Genomic DNA, 20,986 nt, shown 5'->3' with positions numbered 1-20,986 from the left:
TAGGAGCTGTGTTGGAGCTTCCCATGTCTTCTCAGAATTTCTTTATAATTATTGTGCCTGTAGTAACACAGTCAAACTCAGGCTAAAATGTCTTTCCAGCAGATTTCTTCAGAATTATTCTGTCAGAAAAATGTAAACTGTATTTCTGTTGTTGATTACATGAAAATTAATCTGTGTGGACCATCTAATAGGTGGTATCATTACTTAAGATCAAAGAAAGCCCCTCTAAATTAGCCTTTTTTTCTTTTTGATATGTGGCTTGAAGATACACATGCAGTCATGTCTGGTTTTGATCTGAATATTTTCCCTAGCATCAGTATAAGAAACTCTGTTTTAATGGTAATGACAGTGTTTTGGCCTAAAAGATTGATTAGCTACCATGGAGACAAAGTTCATTTCTACATCTTGATAGAAATTCTTAATTTCCCTTTATTAAAAATAATTGACTGATTTTAACTCCCTAAAAACTTTTCCTTAAGAAATAAAAAGGAAAGATAAATACGTTTGAAATTATGAGCGGGTTACTTTCCTATTTGAGTTACACATTTTGTTGCCCAAAATATCCTTAAGAAGTTCTAATAAGTGTCCCCATTAATGTTCATAAATCAATTTACTTTACAAATTCAGAACCTGTTAATCTGATCCCCACCCAAAGCAGCAAGTTTTGAGGAGATGAAAGACATCATCCATTTCATGTAATCAACTGGATGCTGTCAGGTTCTTCCTTTTGCACACACACCAGAGTAATCTATGAATTATTTTCTCACTGTTATATGCAATACCTTTCAAGCATAAACATAAATACATGAAAGTAAACTGTTTCACAACCTTTTATATTGTTTAAATATTTAGAGGTAGCAAGTGGTTTTCAGTTTCCACTTATTTTTTCTTTTCTTGTTTTTAGCAGTAGTCCACTAGATTTTCGTATAACTAGTGCTTGCATCCAACAACTATGAAAACAGCAGTATACTTCACATATATTTCTGAACAAGATTTCACAAGACCTCATTGTTATAAAATTCATCAGTATAAAATTAATTAAAAAAAAGCTTATGCTTTAAAATATTTAATGATTAATCAAGAAGCTATTGATGTTATACTTCCAATGGAAATCATCTCAATTCTGACCTTAAGACCATTCTTTATATACAGAGAATCATTTAAAATCAGGTGTATTATGCCTACGGAGTATCCATCATACTTTTTTTTTTTAGTTTCTTTAACTATCTCAATATGCCACAGGAATTGTGGCATCAGCTTTAGTAAGGTAGACGGATGGACAATTTCCCACACATATATCAGTAGAGTATATTTTTTTAATGTAAAGACACTGTGCCACAGATGAAATTTGACATTGCTAGAAGGGAAAAAAGGTATGTATGTATGTATTTCAGGCATGGTTCATAAATAAATACTTTTGCCCTACCATAACAGGTGACAACTTTAACTCAAGAAGTCTCACAATTACGTAAAGATATGAAGAATGTGATGCACCTTCTGGAGAACCTGCTCACATCCCAGAAGCCTCCAGGATTCTGTGCTGTGCACAGCATATCTCGAAGTACCACACTGGATAGTCTGCAGTCTCAAATGGCTTGGACTACACATCAGCCTTGCTCACGCATGCAAGCTGGGAACTTCACCTGCACCAAAGCACAACTTTGCCGTGGAAACACGTTATGTGACATTTGGAATACAGATCTGTCCTCTGTAGGCAGCAGTCCCCAAAGGACTGAACCCAACCTGCAAAATTCTATGGATGGTGAATTTTGTTATACAGTGGGCCTGCAAAATTCTCCCTCACAGTATCAGGTAATTCAGAAAGACAATCTGCAATTTTTAAGCTGCACCTCTCCCCGTTCAGACACTACCCTGACTCCTCTTCAGTCTATTTCAGCAACTCTTTCTCCTTCAGTATGCTCTTCATCAGAGACATCGTTACACCTCGTGCTGCCCAGCAGATCTGAAGAAGGCAGCTTTAGCCAAGGAGCAATCAGTTCACTAAGCCTTGAGAACCTGCCAGGATCATGGGACCTGGAAGGAACAGCCGGAGTAACTTCTGCACAGACCTCCGATTTCCCAATAGACATTGTGACAAGCACAAAGGATGTTAAAGATAAAGATTATCAAGCCATAGATGTATGAGAAACAGTGAAGTGGTACTCAAAGCATGTTCCACAGCAGCCAGTTTTAAATTTAGAGAGTACTGCATGACTGCTTTATTTGATCTCTTTTTTGGCAATCATGGAGGTTACAAACATGAAAATTCAGATTTATAGAAAGTAAGAGAAGATAATGTTGATTCATACTATAGGAAAAACAATAAATTTCTAGATTCTAGAAGCATGTTGAAAAACATTTTGAATACAGATATAACTTACTTGTCTGTTTGACAGACTATTGTGATAGTCCAAAGACCCTGAGGGTCAGAGTAGCTGGAAGTCTAGGACAAAGAACTGTCACGGGTGGCTTTTGTTCATCGAAGCAAAGGTTTTCCCTGAGTGTCTGACTGTTGTTCCCAAACAATATCTATGGCATTGTTTGCTTCAGGTGATCGTGGGTCCTGCTGGTCTTTTTGTCAGTTCTGTGAAGGCAAAGGGACAATATTCGCTGCATGTCATCTAGACAATCAACCAAATAGAGCTGCTAGAGAGTGGTTAGTTGCTGCACGTTATTTGTCATGTAAATGAAACCTCTTGATTTATCTAAAAATACTATTTTTATATACTTGGTATGAAACGTACTTAAAAAGGACTTAAAATATTTATAAAAAGAGTAAGAGTTTGGTTTCATTTTGGTAAAAGCTTGCAGTTTTAACAAAAAATGCACTACCATCATGTATTAGATCAAATACTATTTATTGTTAAGATATTATGTAGTTTACAAATGGATTCGCTTTTATGTGCATGCAATTTGCAATGAATGTATTCATTCTGGTGAAATACAAATAAATTAAGGTATTATTTTATTTAAAAAAATAAAACAGCTGGAATGTTGTATCCTATAATAAGCTATCACTAGTTAAAAAACAAGGTGTTATACTGATAACATTAAGTACTCTTGGTTTGTGTCTTACTATTGCACTGTCTTTTAGAAGACCAAGTCAACATTTTACAAGACATCCCTGTTTTGGGATTTTATACCTAGATAAGAAAATTAAGAGGGATGAAAACCATTGAGCAAAATAAGGAATATTAAAGGAGAAAATTACAATGGTTTAGTCAGAATCAAATAACTTAAAATAGTTTTTTATTTGATGATTTTTTACTTATATCTGTAAAAACTATCTTTGACCTATAGTCAAGGAAAAAAAAAGATACTATAGGTTTGGCAAATTATTTAATCCAGAAACAGATTTAATGCCCAAGGGATTTTTTTTCCAGTATTTATATACTAGAAATGTATTGATACCGTGCAACCAGGGCAACTGCCTTCTTTTTTTTCACTGTAATTTTTATTTATACACTTAAAGATGCTCAGTATGCAACATTTTTAAATGTTCTTTAGCAAGCTTTCTAAAAAGACCATGCTTACAACCCAAAATAAGTGTCCTAAAATGGATAAGTAAATTAAGTTTCTTTTAATAATCAATGTAAAGGGTAGTTATCAAATTAAATTTTTGCAGAGCACAGATTTATGTTTAACTTCTTTAAGAGTTTTTGGGGGTTTTTTATGAAAACTTCAAAGACTAAGTTAATTGTTAACATTTGGACATGTGCAGGAACACAAATCCCAGATGATACTCTGTGCCCAGCTTACATCCTTTCACATCCATTTTCCCACTTGTACAAATTAGAGACAGAGTGTCGTCTCTCTATTTGAGCTGCCTGAATTTTGTCAGTGTCTACACTTCAACATGAATGTTTTTATAAAGGGTTTCTTACTTTCCCTCTCTTCCAGTTTTTGCTTAGTTTAAGGTTAAATAGAGAAATGCTGGTTAAATGAGGCATATCCCAGAAATAAAAAAAAAATTAAAACAAAACAAACAAAACCAAACCAACCAAACAAAAAAAGAAATAGTAGCAAATATAGTAACAAAGACAAGCCTGTGGTATTTCTGCAAACAATCCTGGTTTGTCTGTAGCTAGCTGCCATCTCCCACCCTGCCACAGTGCTGAGCAGGAGGCTGGGGCTGGGGGAGGCTGCCTGCTCTCCACACCCAGGGCAGGTGCACACTGGCAGAGCCCCATTTTCCAGATGCTCAGTGGTTGTGTGGCACTGCCTTGCCTCAGCAGCCAGGCAGCACACAGTACAGCCATGGCCCTCTCCTGTACTCACCATGAAGGACAGATGCTGGTTCCTTGGGATGCACAGGCACATGCAGCACAGCTGATCGCAAATCCTCATTCTTCACTGCCACCCTCTTCATTCCACAGAAGATAACCTGTCCTCAGACTATTGTATTAATGAAATACACAGGCTAATCTAAGCTCACCGTATCCCAGCTATTGACTGGGGCTGCACAAGCATAAGGTTGTCTAACATGCTTAGTTCCCCATATCATTTAACAATTTCCATTACATATAAAAATTGACAGCAGTGTTTGCTTTCTCATTTTATGGTATATAAAGCATTATGTACATGCTTGAAAGTTTTGACATTGTTTTATTATTTTCCAGTATAAACACTGGTGTCATAAGATTAAAAACAGATGAGGGGATTTTCTGGAGTTTTTGTGTTAGTTCTGTATGAAAGTTTAAAAAGATCAGTGCAAACACCAAAAAACCACTTTGCATAAATAGTCATAACTTTACTGTTGTACATTTAATTCTTCAATAAAAAAAATGCATGTGCACTAATTGAGGAGAAATAGCACCAGGATATGTGTCCTAAGTAGCTCCTTGTTTCTGCAGCTGTCCAACACATCCTAAACAAAGCTGGCAAACACTCTGTCATTTGTACTGGCTACAGTTTCAAGGAATTTACCTGAATTGCACAGACTGTAAGACGGGCATCACACAGGTGAGTATACTGCCTCCCAGGGAAAAGCTCAAGCAACTTCAGACGGGACAAGTGTTCATTTCAGGTTTAACCCCAGCCAGCACCAAGCCCCATGTAACCACTCACTTCCCTCATGTCAGAATAGGGGAGAGAATTGGAAAAGTAAAATCTGGAAAACTCATCCATTGAGATAAAAATAGTTTAATAGGAAAAGAAAAAGCTGGGTATGCAAGCAAATAAAAACAAGGATTCATTCACCACTACTCATGGACAGGCAGGCGTTCAGCCATTTCCAAGAGAGCAGGGCTCAATCATGCACAAGGGTAACTTGGGAAGATAAATGCCATCACTCCAAATATCCCTCCCTGCCTTTTTCTTCCCACAGCTTTAATGCACTGAGCATGACACTATACAGCATGGAATATTCCTTGGGTCTCTTGGAGTCAGCTGTCCTGCCTTGTGTCTCCTCCCAACTTTTTGTGCACCACCAACTCCCTCGCTGGTAAGGTGAGGAGCAGAAAAGGACTTGGCTCTGTGTAAACACTGCTCAGCAATAACAAAACCACTTCTATATTATCAACTCTGTTTCCAGTACAAATCCAAACCATGACAAAGGGTTGTTCTGTTTTAAACTCCCTGACACCATCATATTATGATAGTCCCAGAAAAAGAATCCCCCAAGCAGGTTTTATTGAAAAATATCTGCAACCAATGCAGCAAATTTCAGGTTTGAAGTTAAAATGACAATTCATAGGGACAAATGTGAAGGCATATACATTTGGAATGGAATGGTAATTTCCAAGCAGGATTACCATGAGCATATTAGTTCTACACACAGAGTGGCCATTAAGGATACCTGGGATTGAAACAACAACCACTGTAACATTCACGTCACCCTCCAAAGGTGCTCAGTATGAACATCAATACGAGCATCCTATACCCTAAAATCCAGTTGCCCAGCTCAGACAATTTACTTTATTTCTTTTTACACTAAGCTTTAAAAAAAAGAATTATTTTTTGTTCAGGATTGTTCATCCCATCTATTTCTGCATCAGTCTACTTCCCAAATTTGCTACATTTTCTTCCTTTCTTGCATTTTCCATCAGTCAGTTTCTTCTATACAGTAACTGTAATTTCTCTTTATTTACTTTTCCCCTCTCTTTTTTTCCAACACTCATTCAGTTCTATATCCCTTTTATAACTTCATCAAACTCAGCCATGTCTTTCCTCATTTCATGGTGATTTTTCTGTTAAGAATCATCCTAGGTCTGCCACTAATAAACTAAATGGTTACTAAACTCAATCATGCAACAGGACAGCATATTTAGTCTCTATCAACAGTCAAGAAGTAAACCACCAGTCTCTAACCAAAATCTCTTGCACTACTATACTCTTACAAGGCTGCAGTCACCTCTACTGGCAATGGAAAAAAAATTGAAAAAAATAAGGACAAACTAAAAAAAAAAAGAAAAAAAAAGTAGGAAACCCCACTAGCTTTCTTCTGTCTTCTGCTTTTATAACTTCAGATGTATTATTAAAGATGTGTATTTGTGTTGTGCTCCTGGTAACCACTAGATTCAATTTAAGAAACACAGCTTACCATAAATTCTGCATATACTCCTTGTTTTTTTACAAGTCATACCCAGCTCTTGTGATAACCTTGCTTTGACATTGCTTGGTTATCTACCACAAATAATTTACTCTCTAATTAGTCCATCTGCTAACTACACCTGAGATTTCAAAATATTTTCCTTTACGAGGCAATTTTGTAGCACACTGCGTCAATAGTCTCACCTGGTAGTTTGTAAAAAATCCTGTGTTTCACAAATTAAGTTTTGGGATGCAACAAACTGTTCTCAACCTTTTCTACACCTTCTTCCCTTGACCTGAAAGCACTTGGTTTCCACATCCCTCTTAGTGGGACACATTTTAGATGTTTCGTGCTGCTGGGACTACCACAGGAAGTGCACAATCACATACCCACGTTCTGGAAAAAGACTTCTAACAACTTACCTCAGCCTTGAAAGAATGAGGTTGTAGCTGGGGCTTTAGACAGCAGCTGAGTGAGCAATAAGAAAAGGAAAAGGGCTGGTGCTTGATTTCCCGGCTCCCTCTCCTGCTTCAGTAAGAGGAATTTGCACAGCTGTCATCAATTCCAGAAGCCTACGTGGTACTAAGTCTTCAATCAGAAAATCAAATATTTTATCACAAGGAATCTAAGCCCGTCTCCTTTAGTACCTGCAAATAGTTAAATCCTGTTAAAAAAACCTGCATAGCTGGAAGTTTCTTAGATGATGCTGCACACAGAATCAGTTTTATCCTTTCGAAGTTGAGCATAGAAATCATATCATCATTCCCAAACCCGCCACTGACCTCCTCTGTACGTCATAAAATTCACTTCCCAGAGTCTCTTCATTTCTCTTACCACACACTCTCAGTGGCAACAACAATGACAAGAAACAAAAATTTCCAGCTTCGAAACCGCAAAGAAATGCCACAGATCTTATCCTTTCAGTTAAAGAAACTGGTTAATGAAAGGAATATTTTATTTCCTATGTACCTCGATAGCTGAGTTTCCCAGTCTTTGGAAATCTCTCAAAAGAAGAAAGTTTTTGAAGGTTAAGAGTTTAAAGACTCATGTCAATCGGAACTTGGAACCACAGGAGTTGTGCAAGAAGAAAAGCAGTACTTTCCTCTTTCAAGTTTTTTTAGAGTTTAATATTTACTATGTAATTTTACATTTGTGCCTTGATAGTGTGTTTTAAGTCTAGGTGTTTATTTGTGGGAGATTAACACTTGAATTCATTCTCTCTTCACAGATCTTCTGAAACTTGCTAAATTCTTGCCATGGTAAATTCAAAGGTCTTATACATGACCAAGAAATGGCCTGATACAACAGAGGAAAGGTAATAAAAACAAGAATAGTAAAGATCTTTATCTTCATTGACACCAAGTTGTACAAATTATGTATTACAATGGTAAATGGCTAGTATGTTTTAAACTATAGAATAAAATACCAACAGAACTAATCTCACATGAAATAAATGTTCCATTAACTGGCTTATGAGAAGCATTGAAAAGAAACATTTCCTCAGTTTTCCAATTTTCTTATCCTGGATGCTTTGTTATAACCTCACAGATTCAAAATACTCTGATAAGGTCCCTAAAAGTTACAACTTCAGACAACTTTTTTAATACATTCTTTTTATACTCCCCTTTGATCTATAATATCGATTTCTCCCAAAATGTAAGGGCTAGAGGCAGTGCAGGAGTTAATTAGCAGTGTTGTAAATGAAAACTTTAGGAACTACTGCACTAAGGACCCTGTGGCATCACAAGCATCACAAAGAAAATGCTCAGAAAAAGGCAAAACTAGAGTTTGCTCAGAAGAATCCTAGAGTCTTACAAAACAATAGTGGAAGTATTAAGTAAATCAACAAAGTAGCAGATTTCTCATGGAAATGTGCAAATATTAAGAAGGACTTTTTTTTAAAATTAAAAGCTCACCGGCCTTCACATTTAGCAGTCCACACATTGTCAGTACTGAGGACAGTCAGTGCGAATTTCCAGATGTCTAAGTCCACCTTATCTGCACTTAAATTTCACATTTCATATGTAGTGGGTGATGCTTCATGTATGTATTCACCTTGTCCTGGCCTACTTGGTAATTATTATGATTCCTTATTTTTAGCATATTCTACCTCTACCTTCATGCAATTAAATGGACTACATCTTCCTTTGCTCGCCCTGATACAACAAAAGATAACTGAGTTACCCATGTCACTTGGAGATTTTTTCTTCATTATGCACATCAAAGATTTTGCTTCTTGTTCAAAAAAATCAAAGCTTCCTTCAAGAAGGAGAAAAAAACCCTCACCCACTGTTAACCACCCTATGTACAAACAATCAAATCCCACGCACTGGTTCCTTTTTGACTCTGCAGTCAGACACAAGACAAAAACAGCAGCACCCTGAGACAAATTGGAAGCACAAGCCTCAATAGGCAGTAACTTTACAGACTAATTATGCCTTTTTAAAGGCCAACATTGTCAATCATTTACTTCCTAAGTTTCCTTGCATGATTTTGTAACTTAACACATATATCTAGTGCTGCTGGATTCTTTCCCACCCCTACATGCAATGATCCACAGAAATACAGCTCATATTCTTACTAGAAAAATGCCAATGTTATTTCAGTAACCATGCAAATGAATTTTAACCAGAATTTTAAAACCTGTAGTATGGAAAAAAAAATTAATTTATTGCATACTTGTTTAAAGGAAAGCAGAATGATAACCACACAATGGAAAATATTTTTCGTCTCTCTCCTGTTAGTCTCAAAATGTTTTCCAAAAGAAAGTAACAAAATTCTCTTCTGCATCATTGCTTACAATGAAATTTTGGGAGAGGGGGGCATGACATGAGCTGGACATGAACACCACCACCAACGCACACATTCTCTGAATGCTACGTTATCTCATAACAACATTTTAAAATGTTACTGGGTCAGGCTTGTCAAGCAGCTGTTGCATGTCTGAAGATTTGCAATCACCTGCTTATTTTTTTCACATAGAAAATTACCAGTTTACACTACAGATTTGCCACAGAATCTCTGATGAATGTATATATAGAGTGTACTAATAGCTACTGGAACTTGTACCACATCAGAGAATCTTCCTTATTCCCTTCCTCTCCAATATGAGGCAAAATGATTTTTTTTAAAAAAAGAAAATATCTAGTTAGTCTTTTGCAAAACATTATAATTTCATTAGTATCCTTAATACTCTCCTTTAGGATTAAATTATCTTGATAAACAGCAGCAACAAGTACAGAGCATCCAAGGTGAGAATCTGCCTATTCCTGATGCATACTAGTATGCCAACATAAGCATTCTTTCAACTGTTGGTAAGACCAGAGTCCTTCAGCAACCGGCTGTTATGAAAAGCTTATTTCTATACAGCTACTTACTAGCAAAAAAATGAAACAGGAGATTGTAAAAACTCTCAGGGACATTTAATAATATCCTCACTAGAGCCATAGCACAGCACACAGTCTTTTGAAGTGTTGGTCGCCCTTTGCTTCAATAAGAAAATTGTATTTGAGAATAAATGGCATCATAGGGAGCTCAGTTTTGCAATTACTCACATTGCAGTAGAAACTGGACTACCTAAAAGAGTTCAGAGGTCTGTTGTATTCATCACAGTATATGGAGATAATACAAAGTTTGGAGAGCTTTCAACCTAATAGAAAAAGAAGTAGCACAAAGAAGAGAAAAAGGATCATGAAAAATTTATCCAAGGTCCCACAATGACTTGCAGGGAGGCGGGAGCAGAACAGCAGGTTGCCTGGGCTTGGGTTCCTCTGCCCAGTCTGGCATCAGCTGGCAGGGGTGGACTCCCTGCCTGCCCCACTGCCTGGCAGTGGGGGAGCAGTGTGAGCTACACTAGGAAACAGAGCTCTGGAAGAGCAGAAAGTCTTTCCAAGCACTCATGCTGAAGGATGCCCAGCACTATGCTTTGTACAAAGAGTACCTACAAATGAGACATATGGTAGAGTCGTCTGTGGTGAGGACTACGTAGCACAGCAATTTCTGTAGCTGTACTTATTAAGTTTCTGAGAGCAGGTGCTTGAATTATGCCAGCCAGTTTGATAATTAATTAGCCTCTTCATGTGTGCAAGGTAGAAAAAAATGAAGTCTCTGAAGGACTTGCATAAGGTTTATATCACACCTGCAATCTCAGGTGAGCAGAACGGCGGAGCAGCCCTTTCCCTTAAACTGCCATCAGACATAAAAATCACATCTGAACAACACCTGTGAATTTTAGTGCCTGTGAGGATAAAGTTTGCCTCAGTCAAGTATTTTCAGGGGCAAGAAGGCAGACAATGTGTTCCAGCAATACACAGTACACCCGCTGACTCTGCACGTGCTGCAAGCCTCACTGTTGTCACAGTCAACCTGGCAACCACAGGCAGTCAAGTCATTGAGAGACATTTTACATCCTGTGCTTTCACTTCTTCTATACCTTTTCCCCCAGTCATTGTGCAAGCAGTAGTTGGAAGACCCCAGACCCTATCTGAAACCAGAAACAAGCTATAGCCTAGGAAACACTATAATCAAAACTAAACAAACAGGGGGAGGAGGAAGGAAAATTTGTTCAATGTTGCCTCTCAGGGTATTTTTCGTATGAGTTAATGTACACTGAGGCACTCAACCAGGTAAAGAAAAAGCTAATGGCTTTGGAATGGGAACAGGTTCCCCCAAAATCAGCAGCAATTATGTCCTTTACAATTATTTACAGCCAACATTCATGTTTGAAATCAGAACAAATTCAATATTGTTAACAGAGCTGGATGACTCACTGTTTAACTAATTTGCCAAGTGATGCTGAATAGGCCAACATAAACCCAAATTCTTGTGCAGATGAAGATGCTAAAACTGGAACCCACCTCTAAAAACATTATTCTCTTTCTAGGAACAGAGAGCTTAGATATTTTGTTATATCTTTGATTTGAAGAAAAGCAACTTAGGTTCAACCAGCTTCAGACTACCATATGCATATCTTTTCAGCCTTTTATTTTCTGCTTAATTTAAACTCTCTACATGTAGCCAGTTGGTTCAAGGTTACCTTCTGCAATGCCCCGGTTAGAAGTCCAAAATAGACCTGGTACAGGACCTTCCTCTTGGTTTTTTTTTTCAGTGACCATTTGGTGATCAAATCTGCAAGCTGTTGTCTCTCCAACAGGTTTTTTGCCTACCACTGTTAGTGGCATTTGTTCTTCAAACTATATTTGAGACATGAAAGTTTCCCACAGTGAAAGAGTCCCCAGTTCTCTTTCTTTCTCACAAATAACAGCACTGAACTTTCCAGTCACATACAAATCTAACCTAGAGAGTTTATGATAAATTCCCAATATTTTTAGGGTCTCTTGCCAACTCTAAGCTGAGTTCTGCAGAGTGGAAGAACATATTTTTTTTTTTCAGCCATAAATGTCAGTGGCAGAAACTAATCTTTTTTTCCTTAACTACAGCTTTATTGTATTTCTCCAGCCAGGGTATGACTTTCATCCAGCCTGAGCTTTCCTGAGTGAACTCTTAATTCTTTCTATTGATGTGAATCCATTTTCACTTTCTACTTTTCCATTACTCTGTTTTAAACCAGAATGTGGTGACTTAGAAATAACCTTTTTCCTCTCCACGGGACAGTTTTATGATCCTGAGCTTGTTTTGTCTTATCTTGTGTAAATTCTGTCATGTGAGCAACATTGGTATAAAATAAATGGCTTAATTGTAAGATAAAAGGAATTCATTGTCCTCTTCAGATTCAGCTAAATATTAAAACTGCTGATCCACACAGAGTGTAAATATATTATTTTTACATTGGTGCCAAATGAACACTAGTTTTATTATTCATTGTATGCATGCTAGGTGTTACAGACTTAATTTATGACACAGGTGCAAGGTGGCCTGGAACAATGTGCTTTGCAAATAATGAATATGAAAAGGCCATGAATTTTGGTTTGCTATTGTTCTTATTAATAAATAAAGAAGCCCCCAGAACAGTGGAAAGCAGACAAAGTAGCTCATGATGATTTATTGCTGGCTAGAAAACAATTAACAAGAAAACCCTATAAAACAGCAACCAAAACCAGAGACTGACATCAGGGGAGGGAAAAGAATCACCACACACAGTAAGAGGATTTGCAAACGTCTACTAACTGTAAGGCTCAACGGCAATCTGTGGCATTATCCCAAATTTGGGGTGGATACAAGGGCTTTCTGTGATGTATGATGAACCTCAAGACTTAAGCTTTTAGGGCTGAATTCTTCTCTTGTTAGTGTCAGTAACAAAAATCAAAAAGTTGTTTGATTGTAAATTCTCCATCTCACCTAAGATGGAACATCCTTATCCATCAGCAAACTTGGTAATTTCCATATGGAAGCTAACATACCCTCTGCTTCAGATAATGAGAAAAATTGATATCTTTCTTCCACTTTCTACTTATAATTATATTATTGCACCTTTAGGGTGCAAGGCTGAACTAGCATTGATATTGATGTGACTCAAAAGCAGTCATATGCAACTTTCAAAACCACCAGAATTAGATTTCCACTCAAACTGGTGGGATAAAAGTTGTAGACTAATTAAAAATACAGATACAGCAAGGTATTTTATTCACTCCTAAATCATGAAGGTCTGTCAAAACCACATTACACTGGGAATTTTCAGGTGAAACAGATTTAACTGGAAAATTTGGAATTTTTGAACTGAAACACTTTCTAAAAATGTCTAAGTTACCATTGATGTTTAACAAAATCTAGACAGGTCCCAGACAACTAACCTGAAAGTCTTTGGGCTTTCCAGGTCTGCTTTTCCAGGGCAGCCCCTGCTGTATAGAATACTAAGAATACTAGATGTTTTCACCTTTGTGATACCAAGGTGTGGGTGTATCAGAAATTAAGACCATATATACTGAGGAACCCTAAGCCTTAATTTCTAATCTCAAGGACTTTGAGAACTCAACTTTGAAGTTTCAGAAACTATGTCATATGCACAGAAATAAATACACGCATTTCAAATAACTATATAAGACAAAGTTTCAAAAACCTTTCATAAAATCTGCTGTTTGTTTCAGATATAGATAAAACACCAGCTCCCTATGTTTCTTATTGAAGAAATTCCAGCTTTAGACCACTGTATCTCAGGTATCTTGATGACATGTACTTTATTGATGCTGTCTCAATAAATACGTGTCCTCCTTCGTTATGCTTATTCTATCCAAACATTTTAGAAAATTATTTTGAGCTGTTATTTTTCCATCAGTGACTTCTATAGAGTGACTGAAAAACACCTACCATCCTTGCTTGATCTATTGTGAAGAGACCATATTCTTTATGCAGGTGCTTTCAACTAGCTGAGTGTTTGAAGGTCAAGGAAGGGCGCATTCACTCTGCAAGCAGAGCCAGCCTGCAAACCACAGATAACACTTTCCTATTATCTTCTGCTCCAAGTGGGAGCATGCATTTTTCATCTATTATAGGAGTCATAAGCAGCTCACTCTCTAAGCGACAACTTTTTGAGGAGACCTGAGAAGTTATATTAACCCATTGTCTAGGGAGGGATGTTTTTTATAGTTGTTAGTTCCAAATAGAATACTTCACTCAGATGGCTACCAATTAAGGCCTTATAATATGTAATCAGTCTCTCTCTTCTCTACGCATGCAGTCAGCATGCTACCAGAAAAAACTTTTTTCACATGATTCTCTAAAACTATTTTTAGATAAATTTCTAATAATTTGGGTGTAGTTAACAATGTCATGTTTTCTTTCCTTTGATAATTCCTTGCCTTTCGCTTCTGAAATGATGTGCTGTAGGGACAGGAACACAGATTTCCATCTGCAGGTATTTTCCTGCTTTTCTATTTATACAATACTTTTGTCATTGGGTGCAGTTCCCTGAGAAGCCTGAACTGTCACAGCAGAGTATTTGATTAGCTAAGGAAAGAATCAGATACCACCCTAGGCAAACGCATACAGCAACAATAAAAAACTTCACCTTTCTCACCTTTGTCCCTGACATCTCTAAGAAAGCATTAAGCATCAAAAGGAGAGAGCAGTCACTCGAATAGCTAATAAATGTCATTATAACTGAAAACTAAAATTCAACTTCACTTCAGGTAAAATCACTGAGTTACAGTTTTCAGCAAGAGGAATAGGATTTCTAAGACTCCAGTGCTGTATCAAACATATAGCTGTGCTGTTAAGACAAGTTTCTTGCTGTTTCAACTGTTTCCTTCCATTAATTTTAAAATCACGTGTTAAAAGCCTGAAAGCAGAACACTGCAGAACACATCTGCTCAAGAGTCAACTATTTTCAAACTCTCAGTTCAGCAAAAACTTCAAAATTAATTTGTTTTCACTCAAAGTGAGATGGTCCCCACCCCTAAGTTCACATTATCAGTGAACTTAGAGTACATTTATTTCTTTTTTTCTTCTAGATACTTCTGCAGCTGATGATGACTAAAAAAAATTTAAATTACAAATAATTCAAGACTAGACCAAAATCTGCTTCCATAAAGTCAAGCCAAGCTAAGAAAAAAAGAAGACAAAATTAAAAGCAAAATCAAAACAGGCTGCCCAGCTGGAGCTGCAATCCTTTCCTACTTTCTTCTTATTTTTCCTACCTATCTGCTCCATTTCACACCACAGTCCATTTCACTAGTGAAGGAAACAAACAGTCCCGAAATTAAGTTTCCTTAAGGAAGCTCATTAACAACTGGATCGACTTCCATCAAGTTATCTGAACTCAGACTCAGTAACTCCTTTCACCATACAGAAGCACCAGCAATAAGCCTTCCGGGAGGGAGACACTTCTACTGCAATAGGAGGGCAACAAAGAAAACCACATGAGAAGCAATAAGCAAAAATTTGTGAGGAGGATCTGCACACGTGGAGTGGAGCTGCTAATTGCAAGGAATGACAAGAAGCAGACAGAAGCCCCAAAACAGGAATGACCACAGCAAAATATTCCATTGGGGAATGAAAGGAATGAAAGGTTTTGACAGTTAAAAATTCTCTGGGATTTTTGACAGCTAACAGCAGCACAGGGCCTGAGAGCAAGGCACAAACGAACTGTGTACATGCATAGTCTGTGACAATCCATACCAGCAACAGCATCCTTTTTAATAGAGAGGGTACATAAATTGCCAAAGTGCAGCAGTACAGGCAGAAAAAGCAATTTGCAGGTGATAAATACTCAGCAGACTGGCAACAAAACCAGAAACAGGTGTGAGATCTCCAGACTCGCAGGACAGCTCCCCTCCAGCAGCCGATACTGTCTCTCAAATGTTGCTAAACACTTCACATGCCAGCTTACTCTCAACTCACCTTGGTATCCTGTGCTTGATGAGCAACTGGCTGGCCACTAACAATCCAGTCTCCTGACAGCTTGCACAAGCAATTCGAATGCTCAAGAACTACATGATCCATGTGAAAACTGCACCAGTCCCCATCCCTGAGTTCCTGGTGACACTCAAGGTGAAAGCTGTGACATTACTGTCTTACTCAGTTACAGTAGGAAATGGATGCAATATCTTTCTACTGCTCTACAGACAATTTACACATTTCCTGAATGTAATTTTGAATACTAGTATCACCCAATCCCTGCCATAGAGAAAGCAGCAAGGTCAATTAAAAAAGGCAAAAGCAGTCAAACAACAGAAGCATATGCCTATAAAGACAAAAAAGTTTTGAGTGTCTCTGTCAATATATGAATAATGGGGAGAAATGTTAGAGAGCTAAACAGTGATAAGAAACCTTGAAACAAAACAAGAATATTTAACAATGTCCTATATATCTAGACATTGCAATTTTTTTTTTAATATCACATAATTTGTAACAGGATACAGCACCTGTCTCATGAGGTATATTGTTTTAAGATGCATATATGAAAAGCACATGCAGAAATTTACACAAATATGTGCAGTGCAAAAACTGATGACATCATTTTTGTAGTGTAACTTTTTTTCGTTTGTAAATGAAATCTAAGTTAATCAAAGTTATAAAGCCAACACTGAAGATTCTTTTTCAGCTTGATGCAAACATAATGCTACATTCAGGTAGAACTTTATGGCCTCTCATTGACACTGCAAAAGAAAATTTGCATACATTTCGTAGCTTAAGAAGAGAAGTTGCACTTCCTGACACAAATTTCCAGCTCCTGCTCCTCTCCTGGCTGATGTTAGCATTCCACCGTCTTCACAGTCTGCAGACTGCTGATCTTTAAGAAGCCATTGTGCACTGCATTACCAGAATCATCTGCAATTTGAAGTACATCCATGTGACCTTTATTTACACAGCTGAACATTCATTTTCACATGAACCCCTTGCTTCTTTTGTACTAGAGGCATGAAGCTGAGGTTCAAAGTTGCACATTTCTGTCATGTCCCTTGAGATTAATATAAATTTCAAAAAATGAATAAAAATAATAGTCATGTCTTTTCTGCAACTTTTCCTCTGTTTAGTACTCTCCCTGTTGCTACTCCCTTACTATAGTTTTATACAGTTATATTTTCATATTTCCTTTGCACATTTCCATTTTCCTTCCTCCACATTTTTCACATCCAGCTACTATCTAATGTTTATCTGAATAGTAGATGTTACCAAGAGGAATAATTCGTGTCCAAAACCACTCTTAACTCACTCATGCATCTCTAGCAAATGACTTGTAATAGTAGGTTGTAATAATACTGTGTACTGAAGCAGTTTTGTGTGATTTTCAAAATGAACTTGTCTATTAGCCCCTCATAGAAAATCCTGGATAAAAAGATTCTCATTTGAGTGTCTACCCCTTCATTTAAGCTCTCTAGAGAACAAAGCAATTACTACGTATTTCCTCTGACAATTTTACTTACTTTTAATCTGCTCCTGAAAATCCACTTCCAATTATCAAGAGAAACACCACATAAAATCACTATACGAACCATAAATGCATAGCAGAAAGAGCACCATGGCATAAACAAGAAGCATCCAGAAAACATACCCAAGCTAGCATCTGAATGAAAAAAAAGCCTAGAAACAGAACTGTGATGTCCTCTTCCCATTTTTGCTGGTGCATGTAATTTTTCAGAGAAATTCAGATACTGAGAAATCAGAACCAGACAAACAACCTGGACCTGCATACATAAAGAGATTTGTGTATGGTGACACCTGAGAAATATAAAGCAGGTAGCTGAATCCAGTATCTAGATACAGGGAACAAGAAAATTTCTTGTAATGTGTTAAGTAAACAAAGTGTGTGCACAGATAAAATCTTTAGTTGACTTCTAAATGCAGCTTAAAACAATGTACTCTGTATTTGGAGCCTCTCTGGCTCTTTGAGGCTAAAGTTTGTCTCCTCCTAACCAAAGTGGCATCATGGTTCCAAGAAGCAGGGGCACACTTGGATGCAGGCCATGAAGAAGTATGCATTGCTTGGGAGCTTTTGAAAGGATGTTTTTGTTCTGAAAGGTGAGTGTACCTGGTCTTCCTAATAAGCTGAACCCTGCTATAGTGGAGCTTACTGCAGCAGGCTTGAATGGAGAGCGATATTAAGAGAGCAGCAAACCAGACTGCTGTGCCACCTCAAACAGCTAGACTCACAGGACATCTAGAGATCTGAAAAGCTGCCCAAAATTCTTCCTCCCTATTCTGAGATAGGTCATTATGACCACACCCTTTTATAAGTGTGCCATATGCAATGCCATATTAAAAAACCCCAAGATATTAGATATGGAGGTGGATCAGAACATTTGTTGCTTTTTGAATTCTGTCCCAAACTTGCTACTACTCTCCTCCACAACTCTTCCATCTTTAATATAAAGATACGAAAAAGTTTTGAAGTCAATTTCCTTAAAAATTCAGAGTAATTTTTCCTTCCATGGGAAATACAGACTTTGTACCTATTTGCTTTTTTATGACTTTCTACAATTCCGTCCACTATACCTTTTCTTTACCATTTACATCTTTCTCCTAGAAATCTATCCATCTACATGCCCTCTACATGCCAAATTATTTCTATCATCACATCACACAGTTGACCATTACAAGAGATAAAAAACCCAAAACAAACCAGAACAAATAAAACCCACAAAACCATGATGACATCCATCTCTCTTAGCACCATTGTTATCTCTATCATACTTTGCTTCTATATAGCAGGGTCATCATTTAACACATCCCCTGTCCCAAGACCCCAGTGTGCAATGCCACGCACAACACACATGCAGTTGTAGGTGATCTCTGTCCTGAAGAAAATGAGAAGCAGATAAAAGGAGGACAAGACCAGAAAGGTGAAAAACGCTGTGTAACCAAGGTGTATAGCCCCAGCCCCCACCACCTCACTTCTGTTTCCACTCAACTCTTTCTTCCTGTGCCAAATCGTGTCTTGGGTCACTAAAATTTTTTAATCATTTTGTGATTCTTCTAGACATTGTTACCTAATTACTCAATGGCTGTTTGTTGATGAGTTGTTTTTATACATGCATGTCATGGCAAGCATTCAAAAGAGGCATATGTTTCAGCTGAGGCAGAGTCAATTATAATTTAAAGAAGACTTCAATACTATGGCTTTTGCACGCTAATCTACTTTACTGGATGTAGTTGTGGTTTGCTAACACCTCTCTTCATAACGCACAAGTACCTTTTTCTTAATAACCTTCGTAGTACAAATGTTTTGCTTTGAGCTCTGTTAGTGCCATCAGCTGAGTTACAGCACTGTAGAATACATGTAAAAAGCTTAGCTTGTCTCCTTTCAATGAAAGTAATCAGATGAAACACAATGGGAAATTTGCAAATAAGATAGATTGAAGAAACACAGTCCACAGGAGTCTTATGGTGTTCAGGTGTTATTTTTAATTACAGCAGTGTTGTCAAGTGGTGCCATATGGTATTTGTATGTAATACATCACCCCACTATGTTGTGACCTTCTGATAAGAGACAAAAAATCTGCCAACTTCAGCACTCCCCACAGAGACGGCCCGTCTTCCTCATCTGTGATCAGCACCAGTGCTGTCCAAGAGGCTGCACCAAGGTTCTTTACCCTTATCTTCCTTCAAGTAACTCTTCCAACAGATGAGCAATAAAGCTAAAAATCCCTTTCCTTCCTTATTATGCCATGAACTTCATAATTTGCTTGCTGACCAGGGCTTACCAAAAAATCTATCCCAGGACTGGGTGGAGTGTTTTGCTTTGGTTGATGAATCTGAAACCCTCGGTGAGACAAAAGGCTGACAGTCTTCAGTTGCTATTAATGTCAGTCTCACTCAAGGATATTTCTGCTTTTTCAGTACCCCAGTAAGCCAGAAGCAAATGAGTAGGTTTTGTTCTGGCCTGGCCTCATAACACTGTCCTCATCATTCAGACAAGCAGTAAACCCCAACTGTGAAGAACACATTCAGTTCAGAATCCATCCTAAGAAAGAAAAAAACAACACACAGAGGATGGTTGGGGCTGCTACAAGCTGGTGGGCAAGTAATTACCAGTCATTACGAGCTCACCCAAAGAAGTCTCCCTAAACTCCTGTAAACAGAGTCACTGTGAGAATCCATGGTGATCTGAACAGCTTGTTCTACGCTGACTACTTTCATATAATATTATAATAACCATGGGTCATGGTTTAACCATGATAACAAGAAAATTGTATATCAGATTTTTTGAAAAAGTTTATTAAAAATAGGTCTCAGTAGCCAAATATTTAGGACTATGTGCTTATGTGCTACCTTCTAAAAAAAACACAAGCAAAAACACCCAAACAAAAGACCCCACCCCACAGACATTAGGGACATTTGAAGGCCAAATATTGAGAAAAATTAAAAATAACTAAGAAGCTAACTAGAAGACAAGCCAAAAATACCTGCACAATGTCAACTCCACACAATGAGTTGCTGCATCAGTCTACTACCAAAGATTTCATTCATGTAATTATTTTAGTCTATGCATCATAATCCAAAACCTTTAATTTACAGGCAGATCATTTTACAAAGAATATAAGTCATACCTTTACTTAACTTTGTTATAGACTGTTAGCAATTACTTTATCCAAAATTCAATTTGATAAATGTTTAGCTGCTTGTATTTTATCAGCATAAGTTGTTTAGTCCCAACACCAGTGTAGTTAAAGATATTTCATATCTGTAACAGGAGTATTCATTCAGTTGGCTTGAGATAAACCTGCTGAAAGGTACAACTCTAAGTTACATGACTGCTCTTTCACTCACTCACAGAAAAATGTTAGATTGCAGATTTAGATGATTTGGTTTTAATTGAAAAAACATGGTGTTACAAGAAAGGACATTGCCTGAGGCAGTTCCAAACAAACAAGCAAAACCCCACTGAAACAACTGAGGACTTGAGCGTCACCTTGCCATTAGTTCTACCCTTTCAAGATACAAGACACACAAACCAGAAAACGTATAGCACCCTTCCTGCCCTATTTGTTGTTATTGTTCTAAGATGTATTAATACTCATTAGTTTGATAGATGAAGGTCTTCAAAGGCATGGGTTATGC

General features: G+C 37.4%; 1 protein-coding gene and 1 long non-coding RNA gene across 2 annotated transcripts in view; one reads left to right on the top strand and one right to left on the bottom strand.

Moving 5' to 3' along the window:
- KCNH8 (potassium voltage-gated channel subfamily H member 8) overlaps window positions 1-2,933 on the top strand; it is a 176,194-nt gene extending 173,261 nt beyond the window's left edge. Inside the window, 1 exon segment of the mRNA XM_032713197.1 lies at window positions 1,435-2,933. Coding sequence (XP_032569088.1) covers window positions 1,435-2,145 — 711 coding nt within the window. The 3' untranslated portion in view covers window positions 2,146-2,933.
- LOC116799826 lies at window positions 2,352-7,596 on the bottom strand. The gene is made up of 3 exons (XR_004361125.1): window positions 7,502-7,596; window positions 6,955-7,114; window positions 2,352-2,584 (listed from the first exon to the last, which is right to left on the bottom strand). It is a non-coding gene; the product is annotated as an uncharacterized LOC116799826 (long non-coding RNA).
- Between the last annotated feature and the right edge of the window lie 13,390 nt (window positions 7,597-20,986).

This window comes from Chiroxiphia lanceolata, chromosome 1, assembly GCF_009829145.1.
Source record: "Chiroxiphia lanceolata isolate bChiLan1 chromosome 1, bChiLan1.pri, whole genome shotgun sequence".
NCBI classification, from domain to species: Eukaryota; Metazoa; Chordata; class Aves; order Passeriformes; family Pipridae; genus Chiroxiphia; species Chiroxiphia lanceolata.
This window is presented reverse-complemented; position numbering and strand designations above follow the sequence as displayed.